The sequence below is a fragment of the Raphanus sativus genome, unplaced genomic scaffold (genome assembly GCF_000801105.2).
Source record: "Raphanus sativus cultivar WK10039 unplaced genomic scaffold, ASM80110v3 Scaffold0401, whole genome shotgun sequence".
In the NCBI taxonomy this organism is placed as follows: Eukaryota; Viridiplantae; Streptophyta; class Magnoliopsida; order Brassicales; family Brassicaceae; genus Raphanus; species Raphanus sativus.
The window spans coordinates 17,834-36,265 of NW_026615720.1; the positions used below are offsets into that span (position 1 = coordinate 17,834).

Sequence of the window (18,432 nt, forward strand, 5' to 3'; positions counted from 1 at the left end):
TATGCTTAGGGACGGTTTACATTTGAATTACAACCTTTATCATAATTAGGCTAATCACAATCAAAAACCTCTTTATATATGTACAATAAAATCTCTAGAGGCAAGAAAACCCTAAAGCAGTCAACACACAAACTTGAGTTAAAACAAACAAAATGAAGAGCAAGGTTCTCTTTGGTGTGTATATTCAAACAGCTAATCACAACAAACAGGACATCTAACGAGTCCATTCTCATTACAATCAGGACATGTTTGAAAACCATGCTCTCTATCTTCCTTTACACTTTCACCATCTTCATTGTACACTTTGCAGCTCCCTGAGCATCTCTCACATGGCACAAACCTTATATCTCCACAAGCCTCACATTCTTTCCCATTACCATTTTTATTCTCTTCAACCCTGTCACACCCTTCTAAAACCTTCTCGAGCTTCCCATCTTCATTCAACTTCCGAATCTCCTCTGCTCCCCCAAGATACTTCCTCCCCAAGAAAACTCTAGGCAAGGTGATCCCAACACCATTATTGAATTTACCCTCTAGTAACTCCTTGAGCTCGTCTTTGTAACTCGAATGCATTGATACATCACGCTCATCCACCCTAACCCCGAGGCTTTTTAGTATAATCCGGACATCACAGCTTTCTTCATATGTCTTCCTTACACCTCTAAGGCTTGTGAAGTAGAGTATCACATTACCATTCTCCTTGGGACGTTCACAATCACCATGGCGAGCAACATCAAACGAGAAGCTCCTAACGTGATTAGGTGATGGAAGAGAGCTAATGGAATCTTCAAGTCCATCCATCATCTCCCACGTGTTGATCGTTTCTGGCTCTCCAGGAGGCGTCAAGATTGGAGTCTTGGGGACAATCTTGGGGATCTTCTCGTTCATCATACTCGACCATACTTTAGCTTCCATAAGCTTAGCTTGCTTTTCCTTGTCTCCATCTTCTTGTCGGTTCTCTCCAGATTGGTCGGCGACAAGTTTCCCTGTGATATCTGCCAAGTGTATGCGGCTATGTCCGAAAGAGGAGTAGCAGAGCTTGAGAGATCCGAGGGTGGAGGAACCGAGAGCCACCATGTCTTCGGATTGTTGCGGTGGGCGGTGCACCGAGTTGCTACTTGGCGTGTCCACCGGAGAATATCCTTGCCGGCAGTGGAGGCAACGTTTACGGTGCTTGGAGCTCGCACAGCCCATAATGAAAATACAGAGGATCTGACCAAAACAGAGGATTTTTTAGATCATAACGAAAACAGAGGATTTGACCAAAGCAGAGGACTGGACCAAAACAGAGGATAATGAATAAAAGCCAATACGAGAAAGAAAATGAACAAAATCAAATGCTGTATTAAATCAAGGACATGGACATCTGTATTAAATCAAGGACATGGACATCAGAATAATCATAATGATCATCGGAATCGTAAGTCAGCCTCGTGGTTTGATTGCAGAATCTATGTCCAAGAAGGAGAAGAAAGCAAGAATGTGGCGTTCTTGAAAAGAGGAAAAAAAAAAATCAAGAACTTGTTTTAGATTGTTTTAGATTATTTATAAGGTCTAGAGAAACCTTTTTTGCCATTTGATAGTACTTCTCTGCATGGACTCCTCTTCCTCCTGCCAGTCGTTCCCTTGGAGGAGGGTTTCTTTTACCTTTTTCAGATTTTACTTAAATTAGGAACAATATCTACCGGTTTTAGAAAGAGTTTATATATTTATTTTATACATTCACTTGTCATATCTTATAGAATTTCCCACCTTTCACCTTCATATTTCCAATTTTCCAGGGGTATTGTATTGTTTTCTTATGAAATCTCTTCAGCTTTACATTAAAAATAGTTTGCAAATTACTAAAACCCAAAAAAATCCCATTGAGTTTTGTATAGTATATTACGAAACATAAATACGAAACCTTAAATTTCCTTTTGCACTAGCAGAATATTCCATGTAAGAAAAGATTGTTGTGCTCAGTGTCATTGTGATTCGAACAAGCATTGTCTCCCACTTCACTTTACACTAACTTTAAAAATTCATGGTGGGTTGCTGCCCCTTCCACAAACAACATATAGCTTCACCACTGATCATGAATGGTGACATGTATCAGAAACACCATGTGTGTGTGCACTACTGTATTTGAGACACCATTTGTTGTAAATAATTTTTTTTTTTATAAATGATTTGTTGAAAATAATTCTCTAGTTGTTTTATATTAAAAGAGTAGTTTGAACTTGTTACTTGTCCAAACTGAAACAATAATGAGAGTACTCTAAACCATGACATCTAATCTATTAGGAGCACAATTGGAATGTTTTTACTCAGCTGTTTCATTTCAAGCTACGTGCTACCATCATAAGTATATACACTGATTACTGCTACTCTGCTAGTCAGAAATGTTGTAACATGCAAGCATATGCTGCACGTGACGAATAAGTCAAGGGTTTGACAAGCATCACCCAAAGTATTAGCATATCTTATTTACATAGTTGAATTAATCAAATTATATTACGAAATTTATATTATGTTTTGATCCTTCTAAATATAGATTGAAGAGAAACGCGGACAGCAACATAAATTCATAATATCTTTTTTTTTTTAAAAAACATAAATTCATAATATCTTTTTTTTAGTGAAGAACATAAATTCATAATTTCCATCAAAGGAAAAGTAAACGTGAGAGAACTCTTATGCTAGCTATTCTTTAGCGACCTACCTTGAACTAATCCACAATTTTCTCCTTTTCACTTAAAATATTTTCTTTTTGCAACGCATCTATATGAACTCCTTTCTCCTAGAAACTAAAATCATCAGAAATTTCTAAAAATTACAAAAAAACAAAAAAAACATTTAAAGAAAAAAAAAGAATAAGAAAATGGTTAATAAAAATGTACTAGGAATATGTCTGATGTTTCTAGTAGCATCAAGTGTGGTGTACGAGGCGCAAGGAACGTTCTTGCTAAAGATGTACTTGAGGAGGAAATTCGTACGAAGGGCCACGGACTTTACACCATTCGCATGCAACGGTATGTTACTTTTGACGAGTACACTTCGTCGTGGGTGTCCCGCGACTAGAGAGTTCAAGAAATTCTTTTCACTCTTCACGTCTTACGTGGAATTCATCAGCAATGCCTCGGCCACATCGAAAAGCACAGATACACAGATCACATCACAAGTTGATGGCCTAGCCAGTGCTATGTCTGAATTAACTGCTGTTAAAGGCAGAGCACCAGTAAGTACCTACACACCGGCCGTAACGTTCCTATAGTATTTATTTAGATTATGTTTTTGTTAATGAGTGAGTGAAGTCGCACATCAATAGACAATCAACAAGTTTTAAGTTGGAGGCTTATAATAGTTTCGAATTTAACAATTTTCACTGATTTTTGTTTTTGAACAGTCAAATACGGATTTTAGAGACGCAATGCTGTCAATGGGAAAGACTTTGATTGAGCAGAAGAAAAGTGGTTCACAGAGTATGACATTTGAGCAAAGGAAAGGGTTGGTCGTGGATATGGTGCATTGGACTAAAACGATCGCTATATTGGTGAAAACTGCTGTGGAGTTGAGAGTAGGAAAGTCGATGGATATATCGAAGCTAGGGCTTGACGTTGATGTGAACTCCATTGTTGGAAATGAAAGTGAAAGAACCCAAACTGGTTCTTCGAACACCAAGACCGGAGGCGAAAGCAACGTTTCCACTTCCGGAAGAGTCACAACCACCAGATCAGAAAGCAATACTAAAACAGGATCAAACATTCAAATTGGTGTAAGCACCGAAACTGGTTCTTCAAATATTAAAAACGGAAGTCAAAACAGCGGTTCATCACCGTAAGTCACCCTCCGTTGTCTAAACTGGAAAATCTCTGTTGAAGAAGAAAAGAAATAAATGTCGTGTTTTAGAAAATCCTCTGTTTCTCTATGTAATCCTTTATATATCACTTCATCCCTTTTCTTAATATTTGACATTTTAGAGAATCTTTTTTGGTTCCACATTAGATGACATTTTCAATTATCCATATTAATTTATTAACAATTTAGGTTACAACTAATAGAATTATATTGTCTATTTTATTATTGGTTCAATTGTGATTAGATGAATTATTAATGATGTTTTTATTTAGAATAAAGAGCTAAATATTTTCTTAATTTAAATGCTTGATCCTAAAATGTCATCTATTAAAAATGGAGGGAGTAATTGAGAGGCATTATAACATGTGAGCTATAATATGTGTCATGCTTAAAATGGTTTTTAGAGTCCTTAGAAAAATAAGTTAGTACATCTAAATATATATTATATTTCTCTTTAAAATACTGAAAACTAATTAATAATATAAAAATCATTATTTTTTACTTTTTAAATAAAAGTTACGAACTTAATTAACAAGATTAATATATATATATATGATAATTAATGATTTTGAATAATAAAAAATTGATAACAATTTAGGATTTTGAACTTAATTAATGTGATTAAACTATATATGACAATGCATGATTTTGAATGATAAATTTCATATTAACCATATAAAAATATAGATTTTTCGTATATATTACATTCTAATTTTTTTAAATGACTATAAATTACTAAAAATGTTAAAAATCCGGCGCTAAAAATTATGATCAATGTTTTAAATTTTTGTTATAATAATATACAAATGATTATAAAATGATATGAATATGAATAGTTATTTGATACATATTATTATTGTATATTTTAAAAATAAAAATAAACTGTATACAATTTAAAATATAGAAATATTTTATTTTATAAAATTTAGCAAGTATTGATAAAATTTAAATACTTTTTATAATTTGAATTTGATAAAATTATTAAAATATATTTTATATATTTTTGTTAATATTTTCTTAAAAAATTATTTATATAATAAATATTTATAAAATATTTACTCCGTGCAGAACACAGATTATTATCTAGTACTGATTTTTATAAAGTATAAATAAACCTCTTTTGACATTTGGTAGTAATGCATTGGCTCCTCTAGGTATTGGCATTCGGGTATCCGTTGGCATTCGGGTTGGGTTTTTTGGATTTTCGGGTTTTCGGGTTTACGCTCCTAGGTTCCATACTAAAATTTTATTAGTACGGGTCGGTTTTGAGATAATAACACTTCGGATTCAGTTCAAAATTGTATTACATCCTAAAACCCATAAAATAACCATATATCATACGGATTCGGGTTATATCGGTTCGGTTCGGATATAACCGAAATAAAAAACAAAAATTTGAAGTAAAACATAAAGAAAAATATCTAAATTAAATAAAAATTAATCTATCACACATAAAATTGATAAAATAACAATAAAATATTAAATCAAGCATGAAAACAAACATCATGGATAAACAATATATATTCCCTTATAGAGAATAAACTTGTTATTTCAATAAGCAAATTATAAAATACTTATCTATAACTAATTGTGTACTTAAAGCATTTATTAAAATTTTAATATTTATTATTATATACATACTACCACATATATTGAATTTAATAATGAAATACTTATATATATATATATATATATCAAATATATATATTGACTGTTAATTTCTGATTTTTCGGGCTACCCATCCGGGTTTGATTAATAACACTTCGGGTTCGAATTTTTTTATACCACCTTACAAGACCCGTTCGGATATTTTTACATTTCGGATCGAATAATGAGTTAGGACTTTCGGTTCGGATTCAGTTCGGATTTCGGGTTACGGATTTTATGCCCAGTCCTAGGCTCCTCCTCAAGGGTTCCTTTTCCTGATTTCTTTTTTTTGTGAACTCAGATAATATTTTTTTTTATATATCAGATTCGTTGAAATAGGAATGATATTTGTTATCACATACTTCTTTTTTTTTGAAAAAAAAAGTATGTGGTACAACCACATACTTTTATAATTTTATTTTAGACTACCTCATAGACTTTCACCAAGAGAGCTTCCACTTGGAAAGATGTTGAACCAGAGGGACTCTTCCACTAGGACTGATCGAGCTTCCACCAGTAAAGGGGATTCTACTTCCATTAGAGCTTGAACTCCCTTTTTGTACTCGTTGAATGTTCCATGGAAGAAAAGTTTTTTTTTTGTGCTCAGTACAATTGTGTTTGTGATCGGAACAAGCACTGTCTCGCACTTTACTTAAAACGTCACAAGATGTGCCTCTCCCTTCATGGCCGAAGCATGTGTTATAGTAACGGCTCTTAGGAAAGCCTCTTTCGGCGAGAATCCCAGAAGAACTATTATGTCCTCCCGGATGAGAAGGAGTCAAATACGATACATGGCATTACTAACACTAGATTTTCGCATTATCTATTTCAACTTCGTCCCTCGTTTAGCCAGATATATGTCTCGCCAAGAGTGCACTAGTTTACCTCTAGCAACTTCTGTTGACTTCTTAGGTTCGGTCTAATTATCTCCGTTGACCCAAAATTGTTATAAGTGATGAATAAATTAGTATACGCATCAAAATACTGGGGAATGAATCGATGTTGGGATATTGTAAGTTTAGTTTATATGTATACATATAAACATATACATATTAGTTTTTTTTTTTTTGGTGGTTACAACCTAATTTCCCTAATTATATTAATAGAGACAATTATCAGTAGTTAATCTTTAATTTTTTCTCTGGTTGATACAAATTTTTTTTTGTGTCTTTCGAGAGAAAGGCAAACCATCTCTCAATTTGTCTTTCCCGTTTTATTCTTCTTCTTCTTTCTTTCTTCTTCTTCAACTTCAATGTCGCCACTGTAGAACCTTAGAAGATAGAAGTCGTCTCACACCTTCCACCTCCAAGCTCGACGAAAATGACCAAATCTTATCTTTGCCACCTCTGTCTCCTCCTCTCCCTACTCAATTTCGCCGCTTCTCAGGATGACGTGATGATCATGCATTCCCTCAAATCCTCCCTGAACATCACAGAATACCTCAACTGGTCAGACTCGGACCCTTGCAAATGGGACTCCGTCTACTGCGACTCAAGAAAACGGGTCACGAAGATACTGCTCAAACGTAGGAGCATCCGAGGGATGCTCCCGCCTGATCTCGGGAAACTCACCGAGCTCATCGTCCTTGATCTCTCCTCGAACGAAATCTACGTTTGTTCATCTCTTAAAAAAACCGTAGGAAAAAAACAATAACCTTTCCGACGGTCACTATCACATAATCATAATGCAAATCAGTTTATATGGCTGCACAACTAAGAGTTTTGCACTTGATGGACTAGCAGCTTGGCTTCATTGATAAGATTATTTATTACTAACTAATATTGTTTGAATCTTTATTTGAAATGTGCTCAAGTACCCTTGTGGATGCTGGAGCAAATGCCAATGCAGTTTACAAAAACATCCATTGCATTATGCTGCTGGTTAGGAAGGAAGTGTGTGTAAGCCTTCTTTTGGAGAATGGTGTCGCAGTGTAAGTTTGCCAATGGAAGATCAGATTAGATTACAATTTTTTGTCTCAAGTGTTCTGTATTATGGTGTTGTTTTATTGTTTGCAGCACTCTACAAAAGACGGACAGTAAAACTCCAATTGATTTGGTGAAGCTTAACAATCAGCTCGATGTGGTGAAGCTACTTGAGAAGGACGCTTTCCTCTAGGAGCTTTGATAACATGTCTTGTGACTCTTCTGTGTTCTGTAATAGTGTTACAGACCATTGTCTTCTATTGACCTTCATTTTTTTTTAGTTCATTAATATATATGGGAAAAAGAACACAAACCAGAAAGAGTAAATATATATTTTTAGTGGTTATGCAATCTAATGAAGTATTTTTGTTCTTGAATTTGTTCACTATTTTCGTTTATAGGTTCTTCTCTTTTTGTATGATTAAAAAGTTAACTTCCTAGAATTAAACTAAAGATCTACCTATGTTTTCATTTATTTTTAGAATGAAATTCCACACAAGTGGTATAAAATTTCATAATACATCAAATATAGTATTTTTAAAAAAACATTTGTAACATAGTGACATTCAGTCGTTTTAATTTGTATGTTTGTAAAACGGATATGAATTTTGAGATGGATTTTAAAAATTTGAGATTTTTCTACTTAGAAAACACCAAGTTAGAAATGTTATTAATAGTTCTCAAAAATTCTAAAGATTTAATTTCTAGAACTTAATCTATTTATAACATTTCTAAATTATTTTTCTGAGTAGAAAACTATTAATAACTTCTGTGAAGTTTGATACTAAATATTGCTATATACATTATTTTAAACTTACTATATGCTTAATTAAATATAATATATTGCATGTTTTTATATAATGTCTGATAAATTATGAATTAAAAATATATATTAATTTAATTATTTTTCTAACAACTTAAGAAAAAATATAATAACTTCATTATTTTTTCACAATTTTGTTCCGTACAAAGACACGGATCTCTACCTAGTTAATTAAATTATATTACAAAATTTATATTATAATTTGATCTTTCTAAATATAGACTGAAGAGAAAGGCGGACACAACAACATAAATTCATTTTTAGCAAAAAAAAAAAAACAACATAAATTCATAATTGCCGTCAAAAGAAAATAAAACACGAGAGAACGACCTCTCATATGCTATTCTCTAGCGACCTTAAATTAATCCACAATTTTCTCCTTTTCACTTAAAATATTTTTTTTCAAAGCATCTATATAAACTCAGTTCTCCTCCAAAGTAAAATCATCCAAAAATTAAAAAATAAAAAAGAAAGAAAAACATTTATGTAACACAAAAAAGAGGAAAATGGCCAATAAAAACGTACTAGCATTATGTCTGATATTTCTAGTAGTATCAAGTGTTGTCTACGAGGCGCAAGGACATTTCTTGCTAAAAATGTACTTGAAGAGGAAATTTTTAGGAAAGGCAGGGGACTTTACACCATTCGCATGCAAAGGTATGTTGTTATTGATGAGTAGACTTCAACGTGGGTGTCCCGCGACTGAAGGGTTCAAGACTTTTTTTTCACTGTTCAAGTCTTACGTGAAATTCATCAAAACGGCATCGACCACATCGGAAAGCACCGATACTCAGCTAACAACAAAAGTTGATGCCCTCACAAATGCTATATCTGTATTGACTGGTGCTAAAAGCGGAGTAAGTACCCATACCGTAACACCGTAACGTTCATATAATATTTTAAGTAATTAAGGACATCAGCAATGGTTGGTATCTTAAGGAGTTCCTCACAAATTCATTTTAATATTCTGCGAGTAGTAGTTATTGCCATTTGACATGTATGTAAATCGGTTACTCAAATATAGGCGAGAATTTCAATGAGAGACTCCCCTTGTTTTTCTCTTTATAGCCTAAGACATTTGTATTAGGAGTATCTTAACATGAAGTCTCTTATCAGTTAAATACTATTTCCTCCGTTTCAATCTATTCAATGTTTTAGAAAAAAAAAATTGTTTCAAAAAGATATATTTTTTTATTTTTCAATGCAATTTTTAATAGATAATAATGATACATTATAGATTTTAAGAAAATTAATTGTCTTTACTAAATTTTGATTGGTTAAAAGTTATAAGAAAAAATTAATCACAAAAAATTATACATTTAGTGTGTTTTATTAATAAGTGTGAAAAACCCAAAACATGAATTAATTTGAAAAGTAGAGAGTAATATAATCAGTGAGAGACTATGGTTAGAGAATTTCCAATGTGGATTGTTTTAGATTTTATTTTCTTACTGATCTTTGTTTTGTAACAGTCGAATTCAAATTTTAGAGAGACCATGCTGTCAATGGGAAAGACTTTGATGGAGCAGAAGAGGAGTAGTTCAGAGCGCATGACACTTCAGCAAAAGAAAGTGTTGGTCGTGGCTATGGTGCAATGGGCTAAAACGGTAGTTACATTGGTAAAAACAGCCGTGGAGACAGCAGGAAAGTCTATCGATGTATCAAATCTAGGGCTTGACGTGGATGTTAACGCCGTTGTTGGAAGTGGAAGTAATGAAAGCCCACAAAGCGGTTCCCCTGGCAGTAATAGTGATAGTGCGACTACAAGTGGAAGCCAAAACACCGATTCCACTTCCACTGGAAGCAATACTAATTCAGGTTCAATCACTTACGAAGACACTACCGGCGAAGGTTTAGGCAGTCCGAGTGGAAGTCCCACAGGCAGTGCATGTGGCTCAACTCCTGCTAGTGCTGAAGTATCTGAAAATGAAAGCTCAAGTGCTAAGGGAGATTCGTCTACTATGACACAATCCACCGGTACAACTACAAACAGCCCGAGTGGCACAACCACAGGGAGTCCAAGTGAAAGTCCCACGGACAGCCCGAGTGGTACAACCACAGAGAGCCCTAGTGAAAAAACCACAGAGAGCCCAGGTGAAAGTTCCACGGACAGCCCGAGTGGCACCACCACAGAGAGACCGAGTGAAAATCCCACGAACAGCCCGAGTGGCACAACCACGGGGAGCCCAAGTGAAAGTCCCACGGATAGCCCGAGTGGTACAACCACAGAGAGCCCTAGTGAAACAACCACAGAGAACCCAAGTGGAAGTTCCACGGATAGCCCGAGTGGTACAACCACAGAGAGCCCGAGTGAAAATCCCACGGATAACCCGAGTGGCACAACCACGGGGAGCCCAAGTGAAAGTCCCACGGACAGCCCGAGTGGTACAACCACAGAGAGCCCTAGTGAAACAACCACAGAGAGCCCAAGTGAAAGTTCCACGGACAGCCCGAGTGGCACAACCACAGAGAGCCCGAGTGAAAATCCCACGGACAGCCCGAGTGGTACAACCACTGACAGCCCGAGTGGAAGTCCCACAGACAGTCCGAGTGGAAGTACCACGGACAGTCCGAGTGGAAGTCCCATGGACAGCAATTCTGGTACAACCACAGACAGCCTGACTGGTACAACCACGGAAAGCCCGAGTGGAAGTCCCGCAGACAGCTCTTCTGGTACAACTACGGGCAGCCCGAGTGATACAACCACTGACAGCCCGAGTGGTACAACCACTGACAGTCCGAGTGGAAGTCCCACGGATATCCGGAGTGGAAGTTTTACGGACAGTACTGGTATAACCACTGACAGTCCGAGTGGAAGTCCCACGGAGAGCCCAAGTGAAAGTCCCACAGATAGCCCTTCTGACTCAAAATCTGCTAGTGGTGAAAACTCTGCCAAAGAAGTCGAAATTCAAACATCCAAAGAAGCAAGGTCGTTCATTCATGCCTTAGAGAAGAAGTACGCAGGAACAGTAGAACTCGATACGTTCTTCGAGAAACTCAAGACTTCCATGTCTGCTTCCACAAAGATATCTAACACTGACGAAAAACGTTTCGTTTCTAAAATGAATTCTGCTGTTAGTTCTGTGTCCGAAGCCGCATCTACTGTTAGTTCAAAGTTAGCCAAATCACCAGAGGTGCATATGAAAAAAAGAAATCATTTTTCAGCTAATATTATATTTTTTTGATTAAAATAGTCTCATTTTTTTTTCTGGTGCCTTAGGCGAAGAGCCGCATGAAATCTTCCAAAGAACAATTGATGAAGACTTTCAAAGAACTAGAAGACCTTAACAGTAAAATAGTGAGCGAAAATAAAGGCAAAACAGTGTCGTCCACACAACACTCAGAGCTTAAACAGGCACTCAGTAAATGGGAACAAGTCACCACCCAGTTTGTGGAGAATCTTACCTCTTCGAGTTCTTCATCTTCATCTTCATCTTCCTCTTCCTCTCAGTCTCAGAAATCTCAACAGTCTAAACAATCTCATGAGTCTCAACAGTCTCAGCAGGGCAGTACCATGAAGACTCAGACCAATTGATGCGACTCAAATCATCAAGAAAGACAAACTAGTACAGCCATATATGATAATTTAGTAACCAACTAGAGGTTTTTGTTTCTTTCAATAAGACTAATTAGATCGGTGTAGGCAAGCAATGTCTACCTATAGACCGACGTATGCAAATAATGTATACTGTATGCGCTCTCTCTGTGCTTTACAAAGAGAAGTAAGCGAGACACAAAAGGGATTTTGAATAGTTTTTTTTTTGTGTTCCTACCTATGTTTTTTTTCTTAACTTTGTACTCTTATGATCATGGTAGTTTCTAGAGGACTAGTGGTTACAAATTTAATTGTGGAAAGGAATTAAAAAGAGGATATTATCATCTTACATTCTAATATAATAGATTCATGAAAATTTATCTAAATAAAATAATAAATGTTGGATGCAATTATTCAGTTAACTCATATATCATTTACATGAACAATAACAAAAATATTTTTTTTTGAAAGAATGTTAAATTTATCTAAACAAAAAAACTTTTGTAGAATAAGTGTGATTTCCAAGCATAGTGTTTATGAATAACTCACAAAACCAGAAAACTAGTAACTGAACTTGTTATCTTGTATCAAACAAAAGCCTCATGGCATGGCATCCTCGTACGCATGCATCCCCTGAATGAGGAGATTCGATTCCAAACCATCTTGTCCACTGAAAGTTTTAATTAACAACTAGATTCTGACCAAGACTTTCAAAGAGTGGGTACTTTTTTGTTTTTTTTTTTTATAAATTTAATTTTTATATTTTTTTCTTTGTAATTATATCTGTGTTCGTAATCATATTTGTGTATAAATCTTAATGAAAAATCTATTTTATAAAATAATAGCAATTTAAAAATTAATCCGGCATACATTGGTTTCTTTGTAACTATATGCCCGTCTACTTATTTCTTTGTAATCATATTTGTCTATTTTAGATCTGATCCGTGTTTCAAATGCTGATATAATGTTGGTTTATAATTTTTTTTGTTTTTTGTGTAAATATGTAACATTTTTCCGTAATTTTTTCTTATATGTTATAGAAGTTTAATTTATATGTTTGCATATAATATTTTTAGAAAAATTATTAGTAAAAGGTTTTGATAATTGTATTGAATTTTTAACGTTACATAGATGTCCACTTAAAATTATAAAATACCCAAAATTCATTTCACTTATGAATCCGTGGAGAATATATATATTTAGTTTTTTTTTCCATCATCAAAATGGATTTGTTCATCAAAATCGCCAAACTTCTCAACAAACTAATGTAGAACGCCTTTAAGAGATCAATCCAGCCATCATCTCATAGATTCACCTTTCTCCTTCCATGTCTAAATACATCTCATATCATCTTCACCATCGAACACTTCACCCCACTACCTATCTAAAAGGCCCATGACCATCTATCAAGACGCCGAGACTTTATTACTCCTAGATGAAAGAAGATCTGAGCACAAGTTGAAGTAGAGATATCTTTATCACCACCACCGAATTGATAAACTCTCCATAAGGTTTTTTTAAATTAATAAAAAATATTTTTATTAATATTTCTTAAGAAATTGATTTTAAATTAATAAAGAATATTTTTTTGCAATATATGAAAATCATTTGCGTCGTACTGAATCGTGATTTATAAACGTATAGTACTATCCTAACTAGGATAAGACATGCGCATTGTACAAAATAAATTTATAAGAACATTATTTAAGAAATATTATATTAAAAAATTATATTCTTGATCGAATTACTATTTTTGGCCCTGAAACAATTTTTTAAATTTTTTTTGTTAATTACATAATTTATTTATTGATGAGCTGATCCCATTTAAAAAAGTATTTTAGGTAAAAAATTACTTATTGCATAAGAACCTAACATTTAGACCGAAGAATCTCAGGCCTACTATTTGTTTACAATGAAACTATGCTAACTCGGTTTTATATCATGATTTAGCAATTTTTTTTTTTTTGAAACACTGAAGGGCTCATGATTTAGCAATTTAAAAGTCAATTATGGTTATAAGAAGTTTACTTTCACGTGTCAAACCTATCTATCTTCAATATTTTTCTCTTTTTATGAAGTTTTTTTTATTTTGGTCATTGCTCGATATAAATATTGATTTCAGAGTATATTCTCATTTTGTTCTTTTGGTTTGGCCTGAAATTTAGAAATGTTTAAGATTTAAAATATTAAAGAATACATACTTAGGTTAAGATCTGCGTCTTGTGCAGAATAAATATTTTATATTTATTATTTATTTTATATTTTTCTGCATATTATGAAATAATTAAATAATAATTATATATTAAATAACTAATAATTATATATTAAATAACTAATATATCAATTAACATTATCTGATAAATTGGTGTGCACATATAAATTGAATAATCACTCTTGTTTATTCACAATCATTTTAGAGTAAATATATCAAAACAATCTAAAAAATAATAAATATAAAAAGTATACTATATATCTATGTTAAAATAAATAATAAATATAAATATAATAAATAAATACTTTTAATATGAATATTTATTAAATGAGATTTGTACTCATATGATTTTATGATTATTTACATATTTGTGTAACAAAGTTTTACACCAATGAATTGTTTTTTAGTGTGGGATTTTTAGTGGTTTCAATAATTTAAAATCATTTAAAAAAACAATGAAGATTTCAAAATTAAAATATTGATTCAATATATGTTCAATGCAAATATCAAAATATAAGTATGTATTTTCATATGATGTATAGTTTAATTTAAACGATATGAAATATATGTTAACATAAACAACTATTAAAATAAAATTGTTTATTCATATGGTTTTATAATCATTGTATCTTATTTCATAATACAAAAGTTTATGTAAGACTTTAAACAATTTTAGTAATTTATACTCGTTTTGAAAAATTCAAAATACAACATATACCAAAAAAATTAATTTTTATTATATTATTAATGTAATTGAGTAATTTATTTTAATAATAAAGAATTAAACAAAAATAATAGAAATATATAGATTGTTATCAAAAATTTATTATTGAGAATCATTAATTGCCATATATATATTTTAATCACATTAGGTAATTCCGTTGGTTTTATTTAATAAAAGAATATATAATAAATTTCAATTTGATAAGTGAATGATGTATAATGGACATATATATATAATATAACATTCTCTAGCAATTTAATTTTGAACTAACAAAATTCTCAATGGATTATTAAACCGCCACGTAAGTAAAATTAACTTTTAAATTACGTGACAACTCAGCCTGACACTTTTTAATAAGTACAAAATACATGTTATAACTTTTTAAATGTTTCTCATTTAATATTTTTTTTTGTTAGCTGCGCATTTTCATTAGATCAAGTGGTGGTTCGACGAGCCGATTCTCCGAAGAGCCCCTCCGTCTGACCGGGTCTGATCTATATGGGAAAAGATCTATCATCTCCTTCTTCCTTCTTTTGCTAAAGCATATGTCCGTCCATTCCTGTTTCGGGAAATATGAGACAGTCTCACATCCTGAAAGTCATCTTGGAGACTCCGGAACATCTCGATCTCTGTTGTGAATGCTGGCCATTCCCCCGGGTTTGTAATCATGTCCACTAGGTCCGTGCAATCTGTCTTGAATCCTATCGTGGTTATCCTCATGTGTCTCATACATGAAGCTGACCAAATTAAATCTTCCATCTCAGCGTGTAAAGATAAGAGGCTCCTGCTGCATGCCAGTAATCCAAAGAACTCGGAGCCCATTTGATCTTTGAAACTCCATCCTAAGCCACTAACGCTGCCATTATCAATCCATGAAGTATCTATTTGGCATGTAGAGATTCTGGGTGTCTAAGAGGGCGCTGTCTCCACCTCTGTAGTAGGGTTAACTCACAAATGTCAATAGAGGATATATAAAAGAGACTGAAGGAGTGTTTCTAGCCTGTCCAAGTTGGATCGAAAAATCAGCCAATCACATTTGAGATTTTCTCCACATCAGTCACTAATTATTTTGCCACAGAGTTATTATCTTTTTATATTTTGGTTATAAAATCTAAATTAAAAAAAGAATCGGCGTTTCCGGAGATATGCGCTTCCTATTTCTCATCCTTTACAACGGCTATGTTAATGGCCACTCCCTCATTTGATTACCTCTCTTTAAGAAGTTTTCAAATGGCTAAACCGAAATTCACTTCTCCTATCTTCCCCTATATATTTCACTCTGATTTTATGATTCTCCCACTCCACAGATCCGTCGAAAGCTGCGGAATGGCTCCTGCTTCTCTGGTCATCAACGACGTTGTTCCCCCGCTTGTGAAAGGTGAAGCTGATCTTCAGGTTAATTCATTTATGGTAAGCCCGGAATCCACCATACTAATTGGTCCCGAGATGCTCCTAATTGAACATGTACGAACAAATCTTTCTAATAAAAAGAAAGAAAAAAAATCTTTCTAATCCTCCATTTTTCTTGCCCATATATATCTCTTGCACCAGTGGTTCTTTAAAATGGAGCTTGCAAACTAATATCGCTTAAAAATTCACTTTTTGTTTTTTTTTTGACTGAACAAATCATTGGTTTGTTTCTACGATGAATCTTGGTAGTATGAATAAAAGTGGCTTTTCTCTAAGTTTATAAAACTTTATTAACATTTGTGAGTTCATGTATAAGTTTTTCGACAGAAATTCCGTGTGTGTGTGTTTTTTGATTTTTACATTTGGTAAAGATTTCTAAAAGCTAGCTCCAAATGTAGTGGGATGATCAAGAATTATATTTCATAGCTTAATGTCCATGTGATAACTCACATGCTCCCTCTAAGATCTAGATGGAAATCAAATCACATTCAAGAAGATCTCTGTGTTTTATCTTTTATTCCAGCTGACATATCGCCACAAATTCTGCAACAAAAGTCCATCAAATTTATATACAACTACATTAGGCTTTACTTTTGGTAATGAATAGATCAAGGAAAAATCAATTATAAGAGGCACCAAAGGTCAGTCAAATTTTGCAGTATCCTCTGCGTATGACTTCCAATATTGTTTAGCATGTAATATTAAACTTATCTTCCGCATGCTATATTTGTATTCTGCAATTTAACTTTAACTTTACATCTTTCTCTAACTTTGTTACTGTTCAAAGATGAGGAATAACAAAAAGGCACCCCATGTAAAATGTTGAGCCTTGGTTTTCACCTGGCATCCAAGACCACCTATTAATGCTACTTTTCCTCTTTTATGAATCTTCTTAGGTAAGCATTTACTGGTTTGCAACAAGCTATGTTTAATACTTTTAGATGTAATGGCTAACAATACTCTTTGTTCCCATGTTGACGTTTTCCGATGCTCCAAGACAGTAATCCTACAATAAAAAAGAGAGGAGAAAAAATTTCTTTTAGTCTAAACCAATATGGCCATGATAGAATATTGCACTTATTGTTAGAACAATCTAGCATTTGTTAAGATACTTTTGAAATTTGATTGTCTATAGTTTTTGGATCGGTTATCAGTCTACATTAGCATACTTCAGATTCTATTGAAATAATTGTTTTATTTTGTAATTTTCTTTGACCTACCAATTTATCATGGTGAATATTGAATCACTTTTTGTGTTGTTTTCTACATTCTCCATCTCAGATTCTGTTGTGTTTACCAAAACACAAGAGACAGTGTGATCAAGAAGTTTCTTTTCTCCCTCTATCTACTTGGGCAGTATTTACCAGTTCTGGTTTCAATGGAGTAAGCAGTCCTTGCCCTTCAACAAGATTATTTGAGAAATATTTGAAAGTCATATCTTCACCTCCCTTAAGGAAGAAAAATATATAAAGGAAATTATCCAGTGAGGATAAGTGTACAACTCAGTTGTTTGATTTTTCTCCCTATGGTTTCCAGCACACACATCACATATTTCAGTATCTACCTAATCAACAAGGAGAATCACATAAAACCCGATTGCCACCATGAAATTAAAGCATATAAAAGTGAATGAACACATTCATTGTCTGTATGTATGTATGTGAGTATAATCGTCACTGAATGATCAAAAAGTAAATTATTTGAGATATTTACCTCAGCCATCTGAAACTATGGTGTAATCGGCACAATTAGATTAGATTTTGTTATCAAGTCATCAAAATAACAGATCGTTCGGAAGTGTAGCCAGAGGGCAGACATTTTGTTGAATCCATAAGAAGAAACTGAGTAAAGTTCAAAATATATACTACAAACCAATAGACTTTTAATCTATTAACAAGATTTAGTCTTGATTTATCTGTCTTTTTCTTAATACTTTGAATTAATGTTTTCCAATCAATTACTACAATTTCAAAATATTTGTACACAGGTTCATTTTTATGTACTAACATATGTATGTATATGATATATCATGGCAGCCAGGTACTCAAAACGGAAAAGGAAAAACCTGAACCGAGCATAAAGATAACTCAAACAATATATATTGGTCGGTGAACCTACATGTTTATATTTTATCCAAAGGTTTTTTTTTTTTTTTTAAAAGGCTTTCATATTAGATAAAAGGAACGTACAATACAGAAATAAAAGAAGAAGGGGGAGGGGGCCAATCGCCAGAGCAACGGATAATACAGAAACAAGTGACTGACAAAGAAGACAGTAAAAACTAAGGTCTAGAAGACCAGAACTGTTGAAGATCAGCAC

At 33.4% G+C, this 18,432-nt stretch overlaps 2 protein-coding genes across 2 annotated transcripts; one reads left to right on the top strand and one right to left on the bottom strand.

Moving 5' to 3' along the window:
• Window positions 1–124: 124 nt before the first annotated feature.
• On the bottom strand, window positions 125–1,346 carry LOC108810667 (uncharacterized protein At3g28850-like). Its single transcript, XM_018582772.2, has one exon. The coding sequence runs from the start codon at window positions 1,192–1,194 to the stop codon at window positions 193–195; it is 1,002 nt and encodes a 333-aa protein (XP_018438274.2). The 5' UTR covers window positions 1,195–1,346; the 3' UTR covers window positions 125–192.
• A 1,517-nt stretch (window positions 1,347–2,863) lies between these two features.
• Window positions 2,864–12,006, top strand: LOC108807933 (uncharacterized). Its single transcript, XM_056996866.1, has 5 exons — window positions 2,864–3,129; window positions 9,002–9,089; window positions 9,705–9,942; window positions 10,150–11,366; window positions 11,453–12,006. Exons 1-5 carry the CDS (start codon window positions 2,864–2,866, stop codon window positions 11,765–11,767), a joined length of 2,124 nt encoding a protein of 707 aa, XP_056852846.1. The 3' UTR covers window positions 11,768–12,006.
• Window positions 12,007–18,432: the final 6,426 nt, after the last annotated feature.